Raw genomic sequence first — 14,491 nt, 5'->3', positions numbered from 1 at the left:
GAAAGTACATATAATTTATATTACATACATGCAATCTTCCGCAAGAAATCTTTTCTTAATGGAAACATCTCCTTTGAAAAAAAAAGTCATTTTTAAATGCTTTTTGTTAAAGCTAAAAAGCACAAAAGAGAAGGAAGAGGAACAAGAAAGTCATTCTGCATCAGGAATTCAGATGTAATTCAGAAACTTTAGAACTGTGATACACATTTCCAGATGCATACGGTAATGCCAGTGACCTCCTTAATGGCTGTACACACTCAATTATAAAAAGACAGCACTGTGAGAAGAATCAACAAGTTTCTTTGCCTTTAAGCAATGCAAAGGCCTTTTGCTAGACAAAATCAAGAAGTCCAATGTTCTCATTTCAAGACCTTGTGCAACATGGCACAGTCTAAAAGGAATCTGTGACTTGCAGACTTGCGTAGCATTTTTGGGTTGTAACACTTCCACAGCAAAATCCACTGTTTCAGTTTGTAATGGGAGCAACTGCAAATGGGATTCCACACTATCCATTTGTCTGGGGAATCAGGTTTTCCCTCAAATCATAGAGAGTCTTAAACATAAGAAAAATTAGTCATATAACATCACTCTTCCAGCACGGTTCATAAGGCACATGTTAAATTAGTGAATAATTATAGCGATAATGATCATGGTAATAAATATCAGAATTTATGAAAAGTATTTTCCTCTATAGACATTCCCAGATGAATACTACAGGCAGAATCAGCAGGTTATTTAATTTGGCCTAGTTCTCCCTGTTTTCATATTCCTACTTGAATAATAAGTTCAGAATCAGCAGGTTATTAGGTTTGCCCTAATTCCAAACTTGAGTCAATGGGACTTCAAACTGACTCCAGTGGAAAACTAAAACAGAACACATTTTCTTCAGATATCTAAAGGGTGCCAAATCTACTACTCATTAGGACATAACTAAGTAATTGTAGGTTCGTAATGCACTCCATAGCACTAAGGAAATCTCGAATCTCATCACAGAATCCTGTTCTTGCAGACAGCTGCCAGCTACCTCTGCCTCATTTCCTGACAATCTCAAGGAAGGCATAACTGAGGCCACCTCTCCCAGCACATGCTGCAGTCAAGACAGTCACAACACACAGAGTATCACCATGCAATTCCAGAGGCTTTAATCATTCCCCCAAACAGAGTAACACCATACCTCAACAGAAGGCTTCAGATGTCTGCCCATACAGAAGAACAACATTCCACTTCAGGAGGCTGCAAGCATCTGCCCTTCTTGTTCTTTAGCCCAACCGTTTATATCCTCACGTTCATGCATGGCACCTGTGTGCCCTCTGTTCCTTTCTGGGGTTGGTCAGTGCACCTGGGCACTCCATGGCTCATTATTCCCAATGCTGTTCACCTGCTTTTTCCAGCTGTAGCCCATTGGGGATGAGGCTCAGCCACAGCCCCACTCCCAATTACCACAAACTCTGTGCCTACATTCACCCTCAGGTTTTTCATTGAAAATGGAAGAGAATTAAATTTAAAAATTATGTGTTCATTGACTAGGAGCAAGAGTTCTTGACTCTGCTCAGATATTAAATCCCAGATCCTTCTACAGTAATAAGGAACCATTTACAGTAATAAGGATGGCTTTTATACAGGTGTACTGAGAAGAGCTGAATTGTCTAAGGAGAAGTGGCTGGCAGGTGACAAGCTAAAACATTTCCAGTGTCTAGTCAGAACAATGGCAGACAATGACAGACAAAAAAATCAAGAAAAACCACACTATTCTGAACACTCAGCTATGGAAAGGCACTAGGAAGGCCTGTAATTTCAAAGCCACCTAACAATTATCAGTTCTGTAGACTAAAGTTGTCACACAATAGTAAAGGGAGCTTCAGGTCCTGACTTCCTCTCCTACATCCCTAATAGAAATTCTGATCTTTCAAGTATCTTATGACCAGGAGAAAAGAGCCTACCAAAAGCATTGAGTAGTTTCACTTTACAGAGAGGAAGGCAAACAGAAAAAGTTTGTGTGTGTGGACTGGCGTGGGTCACTGAGAAAGCTATGTCCTATCAAAACCATGTGGGTTTTCCTACCTCATAGCTTCATTAGTTACTGCAGATATTTTTTTCATTGAAGTACATATTGGTCCTTCTGATTCTACTCCAAGATCCAGGAGAATGGCTACACATTTGCATGAATTCACCACATACAATTACTTTTTAGCTTGGCAGAAGAGCGCCTGAGCTGAAAAATTTAGTTCTGCATACATGACAATACAATCCAGGCTGCTGAAGTGCTTGTGATACACTCAGATACCATCACCACAGTACAGAAAGAGAAACTGCCATTCAAGAAAGTGCACATCTTTTGTAAAAGATTAAATTATTATCCCAGCTCAGCATAGAACTAAATAAAGGCAGCAAAGTATTATTTACTCTGACTTTGTTAGTCAAATCTATGTATAACACAATTAAAGGTATGTCTGTTACACCCTAACCAATCATTCCCTGAAAGAAGTATATTTGGTCTCTACAATTTAGTCCTCAGGTTCATAAAGGTATTGAACACCTCAGAATGCCCTTTTCTATTCTGGAAAATCATGTGTTTACGAAGGTACACAGGTTTCAACTACAGCACAACAAACTGGACAGAGCCTTTTTCCAGAAACTGGTATGGTTTCATGTTTTCTAAAGGAGCACCAAACTTTCTGGTAAGTAAAACATCATATTAAATTCACCAAAATAGATGGATAAAGCTTTCTCTTTTAAGCTACCAACCAATTTTAATATGTTTATTAAAAGATACATGAACCCCCCAAGCTGCATATGTTAATGCTAGCCTCTACATAAAACTATTTATATCAGGAATATGTTTTTAATTGCCAGCCTTTTTCCCCATTCCTGTCCATCAGGTCAGTAATGATAAAGGGGTAAAATCCCACAAATCTGTAGCTAGAATCTATTGTTAAAAGACATCTATTGTAAAAAGAGAGCCAACCTTCAGCTGAGACAAAAGATCAAGTACATTTTGTCCAAAATGCCTGCAAGCCCTGAAATGCAATTACATCAAAATACAGACAATTTTAATATATATTATTTCAAAATTCTGAATGAATATGACCAGTCTGACACAAGGTCCTACAGTGCTAGATATAAATTCTTCTATAATATTAGCTGTCTATAATTCACAATACAGACTTAATAAGGACCCAGCACCTCAACTAGGCCCAAAGGGAAACAACAACCTCACTATTTAAAATATTATTTACCTGGAGTACCAAGATCTAGGCTATAGGAGTTTCAATATCAGCATTTTGAAAGGATTAGTAATACTTGACAAGAAACCTCCTTAGAAGATAATATAAAACAGACTAACAACTCCTACTTAACAGTATTTAAATTCAGTATTTAAACTCCTGTGATTTCACATGAGGAAGATATTGAAATCAATATCCTATCATACTGAATCCTGGCAAACAAAATACTATTTCAAATTTCATTAGGAAAATGATGTAAAACTGTCCTTTAAACTGACATAATGATTGAGTTTTCATATGACTTAATGTGAATGCAACAGATGTAACAGTTCTGAATCACTTTCTGATTACTTGACTATCTGCTCTCGAGATTCTACTTTGACAATAAAGTCACCATTTAAAAGTATTAAATAAAGTGAAATAATGATTTAATGATTGTTAAATTATTGACATAATTTGTACATATACAGAACCTCAGTGCAATCTCTGGTGCATTTCTAACCCTCCTTCTAAACCAACATCACCCCAGTGGCCACTGGCACTGACAAGAAATTCAGCATGAAGAAGAAATACTGATCATGTAGATAAAGATTCTGACGTGTAAATCAAAAAGGCAAGTTTTGTTCACAGTATTTACTAGTCCGAAGTACATTTAGCTAGGATTCAAGAGGGATAAAGACCATGGTGACTGCTCTGTTAAGACTGACTGTTGGCAATGAGTTCAACAACATCTCACTCCCACATGCAACTTGCAATAGATAATTAATGCCAAAAGAAGTTCAAATGTTTCATTCAAGGCATAAAGGGAATAAAATGGATTGAAATATCAAAAATTTCAAAGAGATATAAATATTGAATGGCTTTTTAAAAAGTTAACATGCAAAAGGAAATACAACAAAGACTGATGTAGTATATTCAGAACCCAAACAAACAAATCTAAGTGCTGGCTAGGCTGAGACATCTGGAACTGACTTCCTCAAAAATCACTTTCACAGTTCAAACCGTAGCTGGCATCAATTTCTGAATATCTGACAAGGAAGAGTATCTCTTACAGTGAACAGCTGCCTGAACAGTCCTCATTTTTCTCACAAACCAGAAACTCAGTAGAACAGCTAAAATACAACAAGTTATAAACAGGAATGGTTTGAATGCACAAAGCAGTTGCCTGAATAGATGTTAATATTGAGGTAAGTAGGGAAGCTATAGTTTACAAAGATAAAGGAGCCTGCCTGCAATTTTTTCAATCCATTAGAGATATAGAAAAGAAGAAGGCCATGGAGTTACAAGAAGTCAGCATCGGTGAGAAACTTTCCCCAACTCAATGCTTCTTTTAGAAGCCTTTACTTCTTTTAGAAGCAACTACAATTTAGAAGCAACTACTTCTTTTAGAGCTAACTGCTTACTTTCTCAGACAGGATAATGGACAAGGCTATTTTTATATAAATGAGAATGAAAGGAAAACTATACCCTTTTTTTTTTTTTTATAAAATCAGAAGGTCACTATTTTAGTCATTTAACAGGCAAAATAGGGGTTTTCTTTCGTTTTGAAATTTTAACCTAAGCAGCAAAATTACAAGAATATGGAGGTTCATCGATATGAGTAATGTATTCTCCTTACCTTCTAGGACCCTGACTTAATGTACTAAAAATCTGATTTAAAAATTGATATTTTTAATAAAAATATCTCCTTATCATATAATCAAGCCATAATAATTTGAGTAATTTCAGGAAATATTGTAACTTTCACTGAATAGAAGATTTAAATGTATGTCAAAAACTTATCATAAAAGTGATATGACAGTCAGGGTTTATTTCAATGCTACTCTTATTCCTAATAAAATTTGTTATGATTTTGTGTATTTTTTCTTCTACAGAATCACTATTATTATGTGAACTAATATGCATGCCCTTGGTTTTTTTCAGGAAAAAGCATAGATTTTATCTTTTAGAAGACTCTTGTACTGTTTTTTACCCATGGGCCTATCAACCAGAGAACTGCTAGAAATGGTATTTTTTTTTGCTATGGACTGCACATCCTTGACACTTAAGCAAAATTCCAGTCCCTTTTCTCCGATTTATGCCAATGCTCCCATTGAAGAGGACTTAGATCCTATTGGGACAAAAGGAATGACTGAATGGTTCTTTCCTAGCTTGCATTGTTCTCACAGTGGTGTAGTTCAGAAAACATAAATGAAGCTACTCCTGATTTAGACAGGTATAAAACCAGTTAAGCCTACTGAAAATAATTTATATATACTATGGATTTAAAAAACAAAACAAAACAAACAAACAAAAAAAAAATCCGACCCAAAAGCCATATACTATGGGGTTAAAAAACAAAACAAAACAAACAAACAAAAAAATCCAACCCAAAACTTGAACTTCATTCTTACAAGAAAAAAAAATTACTTCAGGGATCATTAATAAGCTTTTCAAAGATGAAAATCTGTGAAAAAAAACTCACCAGATTTTCTCCTGAAAATAACTGAACTTGTATTAAAAATGGCATATTTAGACTTGAAACTTCGACTCTAAATCTATTACTTTTTAATTCCTAAACATGCAAGTCAGGGTAGAAAATTTTGTAAACGTTTACACTCCTTATTACACTGAGGAACTCTATGTTTTACCAGACTTCAGAGATATAGAACAACAACAAAACCAAGAAAAAAAAAGAAATTAAAAAATCCAAAGAAAATAGAATTTAATTACCATCTTTCACCTTTAAAGAAAAGCATCAACTAGAACATGTGGCTATAATTTCAGATAAAAATGGAAAGTTGGGGAGTCTTCCTATCTAAAACCATTTTTAAACAAAAACCAAAACAAAGATAATAGTGAAAACTCAAGACCCCTTCAGATAATTGCAGCCTGAGATGATCCTTTAGCAATGGCAATGTCTTTCTAAGGCTTGTGGGAAATTTACACATTCTGGGAACAAAAGGTGAAAGTTCAACAGCTTAATGTCTATGTTGGCTACAAAAAACTAAAGAACAGAAGCCAAGGTTTCTTTCTTGGCAGATATAAAGGCTCTACTTGTCCTTCTGCCTAATCTGTTTCCTAGAATATTAAATAATTTATAACAACTCAATATCTTTTCTGGCACATATGAGTAACTTCTAATCCCTTCATCAAAACTTGACTGATGGAAGTGTCAGTTGCTACCTTTTCTCAATTAACAGGTATGAACTGCCATGTAGTTCCATTTATGTTGCTGTCGGGGCAAATGTTGCCTCCTGTTTTAAATGAAATCTGAATATGAATACTTTCTGCTAAAATTTTAAGTCTTGCTATTATTTTATAAGGCTTCTCAGTAGTTAAGGGACATGTGAGGAGAAACTTGATCCCACCAATGTCAACTGTAAAACCACTAGCACTTAAATTAAGTCAGCATTTTACCTTAATTTGGGGGAGGATTCTAAATAATATTTTGAGCTCCATCATTTTAAAAGTTCCATACAGTTTTCACTAAATATAAACATAGATATGTATTTCTCTAAAATTTGATCTAAACAAACAAATGTTCCTTAAAAATAGCCACTGAACCTATTATTATGTAAAGGCAATAATTTATTTGACTACATGCAATCATGTGAACCCTTTCACATAAGTATTATATGTGCAAAATAACTTCAAATAAATAAACTATGTTTTAGTGTAAAGGACATATAAATTATAATAGTATTAACAGTAATTTAAATTACCATTATTGCTTTGACAAAGCTGCTACACCTCTTTTTTTTTTTCTTTATAATAGGGCCTAACTCAGAGATGCTAAGACAACTCAATATTGTACATACACCTATACATTATGTAGTATCATATATTAAAAATTGACACCCAAATACTAAATCGAGAGGGTTTACCCAATATAAAAGATATTTCATTTTACAGTTTCTGGGAATGGGTGCAATTGAAAGTACAAATGACTAATTTTCTGAAACTATTTGCTCCTATAAAAAAATATTTAAAGTGTTAATAGGGGTTGAATTTTTCACGAATGGCAGATGAGAGATAAACAGCTCATAAAGTAAACAGGATGCAGAATGACTGTAGCATTTTAGTATTGACACTAAGGACAGAAGGTGTTACATAATAAAGCACAGTCACAAATGATGTTTTCTTTCTTATAATGAGTGAAATCTGATAGAAATGCTAAAGGCAAATTATTCAGCCATAAATGTCATGCAGCCACTCAGTGAAGATCTTAATTTGTCCTTGATAATATCTTATTCATATTTACCTTTTACATTTTAAACTTAGGTCTTTGCTCTCCAATTTTGACATGATAATCATATTTTCCCTTGATACATTTACACTTATTTCATTTATACACCTTCACATCCTGCTCTAGTTACACAACATACATAATTTCTATGCCTAGAGGAGCTGCAAGCAATGGTACATTTACTAATAAAATAATAAAAACAAGAGTCCTGCATGCATCTGCAAAGTAAACGTTCACATTCTTTCCATTTGCCAAAAACAATGGGTACTGAATATGAATCATATTTTATCCAGTGATTTATTTGTAGATGAGATTAAAGAAACTGCTGTTTTTCTAGGTTCCCTCTTCCTTAATAATCTACTCAGTCATTTTGTGGTCTTGGAGTATGTACTTCCCCCTTGCCCTTTTGTGTTCTCCCTGTCTAACAGGCATGGTGAATTGCTAAATATGTTGCAAAGCGGTACCCTTCGCATTCTTGTATAAACATAATCCTCTGTTTAATCCCCTTCCTCCCCGGCCACAATTTAAGGAATTCACAAATAAATCACTGATTTTATTTCAATGACATAGCAGAGGCAAATACAAAGTGGACTCTGGGTCTCCTCTACCCTACAAAACCAAACCCAGGTCATCTTTGCACTTAATCCAGATAAATTATTCCCAGCATCAATTTCCCTGCTCCCCAAATTAATTACCACCAGCTGCTTGTGATAAGCATGCACGTCTCCTCCCTCATCTCCCGCCGAGCGTGGTTCCAGCCACCCGCTGCCATCTGGGTGACACCTGGTACCCAGCACCCAGCTCTCCTTTACCCGGAACAACCCAAAACCCCAGGAAGATGCTCAGATAACACCCTCTTCCTCCTCTCACCCAGCCTCACAGAGAACAGAAGAGTGATGGCACCATGGTTGACCACAGAGACACGTGGAAGACATGGAGGAGAAGATGGGGAAGAGGGGAGCTGGGTACATGGTGGGAAGGAAGGGGAGGGAGGAAGATCCACTCATACAGATGAAACTTCATGCAGGCCTGGCCTCCGACCCGTCCCCTCCATAGAGTGATGGGGAGGGGGGCGATGGGGCGAGCTGAAATGGCCCCTTACCTTCACTGCAGTCCTTCCCTCGGAAGCCCGTTTGGGAGCAGTCGCAGACGGCCTGGTCATTGAGCACCGAGCAGACGCCCCCGTTGAGGCAGACGTCGTCCCTGGCACACAGCCGGCTCTGCTCATCATCCAGCCGCACCTCCTGGCTCTCCACCGGTGACGCCTGTGTGTAGTTCACCCGCACGTCTGTTATCCAGCCCTTGAAGGGCTCCCGGTCCTTGACGGAGGAGAGTGTCAGTTTTAGCGTCGCTGACCGCAGCTCCGGCGGGAGCCCTCCTAGGAAGAGCCCACTGAAGACAGTCATGTCCCGCCGTTTGGACTTCACCTCCACCCACTTGGCCTCGGTTCGGTCAATGATCAGCGTCGTGTTCTTGAAGTGGCGGCGGATGACAACAGCGTGCCAGAGGTTGTCGTTGACTGCCGTGTCTGAGAGCAGGGTGGCAGGCTCGGCACAGAAGATGGAGAAGCTGAGCTGTAGCCGCCCTCCCTGGGTGAGGATGAGCTCCAGGAAGTCACAGAAACCCTCGTCATCAAAGTAGAGCACCAGCCCACTGGAGCTGCGCGTCTTCATGTTGAAGCTCATTTCGCTCTCGCAGCAGGCGTTCCACTTGGGGAAGCGGGTCCACTGGCCCTCCGCGCCCGGGAACTCCAGCCCGCTGCCCAGCTCAGCCCAGCAGCCCAGCAGTAAGGCCAGCCAGAGCAGCAGGCAGCCCCCGCGCCGCACCAGCACCGCCCCCATCCTGCGCGGCCTGGGGCGGGTGAGCGGGGCGGCAGGGCTGGCGGGGGGCGGCACCGGGACCCCGGTGGCAGACAGGGTAAAATCTTGCCGGGCGCCGACCGCGCTGGAAGCTTTGGGCACGCTCACCCCCGCCCCGGGTGCGGGGGTCACTGTGGGAGACTCCCCGGGGCGGGGGGCTGCAGCTGCCCCACGGGATGGGGTTGGGCACAAGATGGTGCCAGAGGCCACCGGAGGGCACCCGCAGTGGGGGTAAGGCGCCGTTGGATCTCTTCACTGGCCGGCCACGCTCTGCAAAAGGTGTCCAGGGGTGGGTGAGTCAGCAGAAATTTTCCCCAAAGCCAACATTACCAAACTGGGAAAAAACCAAGATCAGTGGCAAAACTCTCCTCCAAGTGGATCCTCCAGCTCGGCAAGGCTGTAGCAATATCCTGGCACATGCGCGCCTCTTTTTACATCCTCTCCACCAGCTGTAGTTTCCCAGGAAGCCAATTATGGATCCCAATGCTGCCTCCCTAGGATGGATCCTCTTGTCATATCACAGCCTGTCTGCCATGGTGCTAGAGCAGCGTCAGCAGACGACAGGACTCATCGCTCGTGGTTGCCTGAGCTGCCTCAATCCCAACGGGGTTGAAACCCAAAAGCTGTCAAACAGCCGAGTGGCCACTTGACATGCAAAGCCTGGCAGCTCCTCTTCTCCGTGCTTGAAAAAGGCCAAGGCTAAGATCCAGGGGGGTGATTCTCCTCTATTGTTTTTGTTTCTAATCTGCAAGGAATTGAAACAGAATAATAAGAAATGACAACTAATAACATGTTGAATCACAAAGTTGATCAATAGTGAACATTTGTGATTATTTTTTCTTTTTGACTGGTGTTGGACATTAGGAAAATGCTGCTGTAATTTTCGAGTTACTGAATAATTGTAGTAGGCTGCAGCGCTAAAGACGATTCTCAACACATATGTTTATACTAGACCACATTTTTATGGTATAATCTAAATGTAAACTACTTACCTTTCCAAAACTTTCAAATATTTCAGTAGTGCATTTTATTATTACAAGAACAAAGTCAAACAGAAAAGATAGAGGCTATTCTGCAATTTATTTAATTTTAATTTATTTGTGAAAACACCATCACCTGTGAAGCTACAAGGTCCTAGTCATACGAACGATGCTACCAAGCCTAGTTCTGGTTGTTTCTAATACAGGTCAAAAAAATAAAGTGGCCTGAGCTCCCAGCAGGAACTGACAAGCTCCACCACACATGGCACACCTACTGGTTTATTTTTCCTGGGGTGAGGAAGAATTGCAATAGTTTCCTAGATGGCTTTTTGCATTTTTTAAAATGTTTTTGAAAACATTTTTTTTTTTCTCTGCTACCTGGTTTCTTCTGGGGCTGGTATTTTCTGCTATGGCACGGAAAATCCAATTCAAGCCAGCTCTGATGTTGACATTATTCACAACGCAGATCAGCTAATCCCAGGTGTTAGTCCTCTGAAATTGGTTGCAGTATTTTATGTCTATTTACTCAGCTGCCCTTATTTAAGAGAACAACTCTGTTTTCAAAATTATATATATGCCACAGTTCACCCTTATTCTCTGAAGAGGTCTCTACATCCAAAACGTTTCAGCGGACAGGCTGCTTTTCTCCCCCAGAGCTGCTGAATCGTTTCTGGGAGCTGTGTATTAGCAGACCTCTCCTGATGGAGGAGAGGATCTCCAACACTCCCTCACTCATTGCTTCCCCTTCCCCTCTCTTACATTTCTTTGCCAGCAGCACTTCAGCAGGCACAATAGCACGTCCACAGCTGCTGCCAAGCCCTTTTCTGGGCTGGGATGTGTGTGCCTGTGTATATGCGTGTGTGGGGAGAGGGGGCAGAGATGACCCTGCCAGGGAGAAACGTTTTAAAAACAGGCACACACCTCAGCTGCCTGCACCTGACACGTTCAGAGCTGCTAAGTCACCTCCTACTCTCTCTATATTTAATTTCATTCCTCTAAATGTCAACACGATTATTTTTATTATTTGCCACACGTGAGGTGGGCAAGAGCAGCAAAAGGGAGAAGAGGAGAACACCCCCCGCCCCCCCAAACTTCGCGGGCAGAGGCCAGGCGTGCCCACCAGCAGCAGGCAGACCCCAGGCTTCCCCCGGGGCTTCCCCTCCCTGCCCCTCGGCAGGAGCCACCTCTGGCAACGCCGCTACAAGCCGCGGGATTTTCCGGCAGCTCCCGAGAGGAGCGGCGGCGGGAGCCCCCGCAACCCCGCTCCCCAAAGGGCCCTCCCGGGCGCGGCGGCGGCCGCGGGCTGGGGCGCCGCTGGCTTGCGGCACGGCGCCGAGCGGCCGCTCCTGCTTCAGCACCCGGAACAGCTCCGCCCTGCGCGGCCCGACGGGGCGGCGGCGCCCGCCGAGCCCGAGCGGCCCCGCCGCTGCCCCCGCGCTCCGCCGGGGCTGCGCTCCAGGGGCAGCCCGGGGGGCGCGCCCGGGGCGGGGAGGGGGCGTGCGGGAGGCCGCGGGGCCCCGCTGCGGCGGAGGGGAGGGAGGCGGTGATGGGGCGGGTTTGGGGTGTGTGGGGGTGCGGGGAGCCGGGTGCTGGCTGGCGGTGTGAGAAACGGCGTGCGGGCCCGGGGACAAAGACAGGAGGGAGGCGGCTGTGTGTGAGGGGTGCCTGAGGTGATGAGTGGGGGAAAGGGGAGGTCTGTGGAGACGGGGTGCGTGAGGAAGAGGCGCGGGGCGTGTGTGTTTGTGTCTGTCTGTGTGTGTGCGTATGTGTGCGTGTATTCACGGGGGTCACCGGGCAGCTGCTGGGTGCCCCGGGGGAAGGGGCGGTGGGGAGGGAATGCGGGGGGCGCGGCGGGGAGGGGGACGCAAGGTGAGCGGGGCGGGCGCGGCGGCTGCGGGAGGAGCGGGGCGGAGGAAGGGAAGGGGTTTGCGCCTCTGTGCGCGGGGCGCAGGAGCGGGAGGGTGCCAGGAGCCCGTGGTGGCTGTCAGTGGTGGGGAGAAGGGTGGGGGGAGCCAGGCAAGGACGCGGTGTGAGTGTGAGTGTGTGTGAGTGTGTGCGCGGCCGCCGTGCGTGCCAGAGCGATCCCTACAGGTGTCCGCGGAGAAGCCGCCGCGCGGGGATCCCACCTCGCGAGCATCCCTGCCCGCTGCCTGCCGCTGGCTGCAGCGCCTGCCTGCCCCCTCACTTACACACACACAGAGCAGCAGCGGCGGCGGCAAGAGCGGGGAAGAGAAAGAAAAAAAGAAAAAAAAAAAAAGAAGAAAAAAAAAAGGGAAAAAAAAAAAAAAGACGAGGTGGAATGACTGTAAAAGAAAGGAGAAAGATCCAAGGGAAAAATAGCCCAGCAAAGAATTGCTTATTTATTACTGCCGATATAATTCACACATTGCCAATAAACAGCACAGTCAAGTCTAGTCATTTCTAAAGCAGAGGGACACTGTCATTCTCGGAAGAGGACAATTTATTAAAATATATCTATCTATCTATCTATCTATCTATCTATCTATCTATCTATCTATCTATCTATCTATCTATCTATCTCAAATGGCTCTTAAGCACCAGGCGTCCCTCCCAGCAATGTATCCATGAACACACACATATGTAGCGAGAAATATGCACAAACCAATATAAATGTAGCTATTGCGTTCAGAGCCTCGCCAGTGAATTCGTATGCTTCCCCCACCCCTTTACAACCATTTTATATTCTTCAAAAAATATGATTTAGTCACAGGTGCCCCGATTGAGCCTTTTCAAATTAGAAAAAGAGAGAGAGAGAGACACCCATAGGTCAATAAATCCTTAATAAATGCCAGGTCGGTTGGCATGCACAATCCTTGGCAGAATCCTTATTGTATGAAATACAGAGCATTGTCTCTGGGTGCGGGGAAGACCAGAGTTCACAAATTACCGGATGGAATAAAAGGATCTGAAAAACAACCTTGCTGCAGCCAAAGGGAGAAGCGCTCTAATTCAAAAGCAGACTTAGCAGCACCATTAATCTTTTCTTTTCATTTCTATGTAATTTCTAGAATCAAAATCTTTCCAAAGCGGCTGGAATGATCGATTTTGCTCTCCTTCCAGTCTGCAGATGTATTTATTTTAATATGCTTATGATATAATTTCTACCCCTTCAAAAATGCACACCATCAGCAGGAACCTGAACAGTTTCAAACACGTATCGAAGAAGCCGAGTGCCCTCTTTCTTCTGTCACACAATAGAAAATGTCCCAAATTATCAATGCACTTCCCGCACAAGCCCCTCGTCTCTTTCAGACCGCCGCCGACAAATAACAACAATATTGCGATATCCCATCGCTGCCCCGGCTTCGCGTTTCACCACGGCAGCTCACGCCAGGGAGAACATGCAGCAGATTGATTTTATCGCTCAAGTCTCGCAGACCCCCTCTCCCCTCCTCCCCCCGCCTCGGCAAGGGGCAATAAATCACCGCATCCAACCTTTAACTTACACCTCCGCTCCACCATCTCCTCTCCTCGCCATCCACCTCTCCACAACGCCGCACGCAAACCCACCAGCCTCTCGCGCCGCCACCGCCGCCGCCACCACCGGCTCCGCCGCGGCGGAGCGGGGCTGGTCCTCCGCGGCGCCGCTCCGCCCGCGCTGCGGGCGCGCCTTACCTGCGCGGGGGCCGCGGGGCCGGGGCCGGGCCGGGGAGGGCGCGGCTGCCGGGGCTGCCTCTGCCGCCCGCCGACCGAGCGGAGCGGAGCGGAGCGGGCGCTGCTGCGGGTGCGCGGCGGCGGCGGCGGCGGCAGCGGGCGGGGGCGGCCGCCGGGAGCGGGGGGCGGCACCGCCGCGTGACGCCGCCGCGCCCGTCTGCCCGCCGGGGGCGGCGCCGTGCGCGCTGCGGACCCCGCCCCGGCCCGACACAGCCCGCCCGGACCGACACCGGCACCGCCACCGACACCGGCACCGCCGCGTTACGGATGGAGGGACCGCGCGGGAGAGGCTGCGCCGGGCGGCACCGCGGAGAACCGAGGCCGGGCGGGGGGCGAGCACGCTGCTGACGGCTGGGGAGGGTCGGAGGGGTCGTATGGGCAGAGGGAGAGGTGCTGCAACGCTGGTGCAACACGGCGAGGGCCCAGAGGGAGCTGCCGGCTTCCTGAGCAAAGCTCTTCTTTCTTTGGGGGATTCTTTTGTTGGTGGTTTCTTTCTGTTTGGCGAGTGTTGGTTGGTTGGTTGGG

The 14,491-nt window shown here is 44.6% G+C and overlaps 1 protein-coding gene across 33 annotated transcripts in view; it reads right to left on the bottom strand.

Annotated features, from left to right (window-relative positions):
* Positions 1-14,067, bottom strand: part of NRXN1 (neurexin 1) — a 668,143-nt gene extending 654,076 nt beyond the window's left edge. For 31 of the 33 annotated variants that reach the window (XM_030269639.4, XM_030269642.4, XM_030269660.4 and 28 more), the window contains exons 1-2: positions 13,928-14,067; positions 8,555-10,056 (exon numbers count right to left, since the gene is read on the bottom strand). In XM_030269639.4, the coding sequence (XP_030125499.1) occupies positions 8,555-9,293 (739 nt within the window). In that variant the 5' untranslated portion in view covers positions 9,294-10,056; positions 13,928-14,067. The other 2 variants (XM_030269641.4, XM_030269640.4) reach the window with 2 other exon arrangements.
* Positions 14,068-14,491: the final 424 nt, after the last annotated feature.

The sequence above is a fragment of the Taeniopygia guttata genome, chromosome 3, assembly GCF_048771995.1.
Source record: "Taeniopygia guttata chromosome 3, bTaeGut7.mat, whole genome shotgun sequence".
In the NCBI taxonomy this organism is placed as follows: domain Eukaryota; kingdom Metazoa; phylum Chordata; class Aves; order Passeriformes; family Estrildidae; genus Taeniopygia; species Taeniopygia guttata.
The sequence above is the reverse complement of the archived record's forward strand: the minus strand, read 5'-3'. Positions and strand labels throughout refer to the sequence as shown.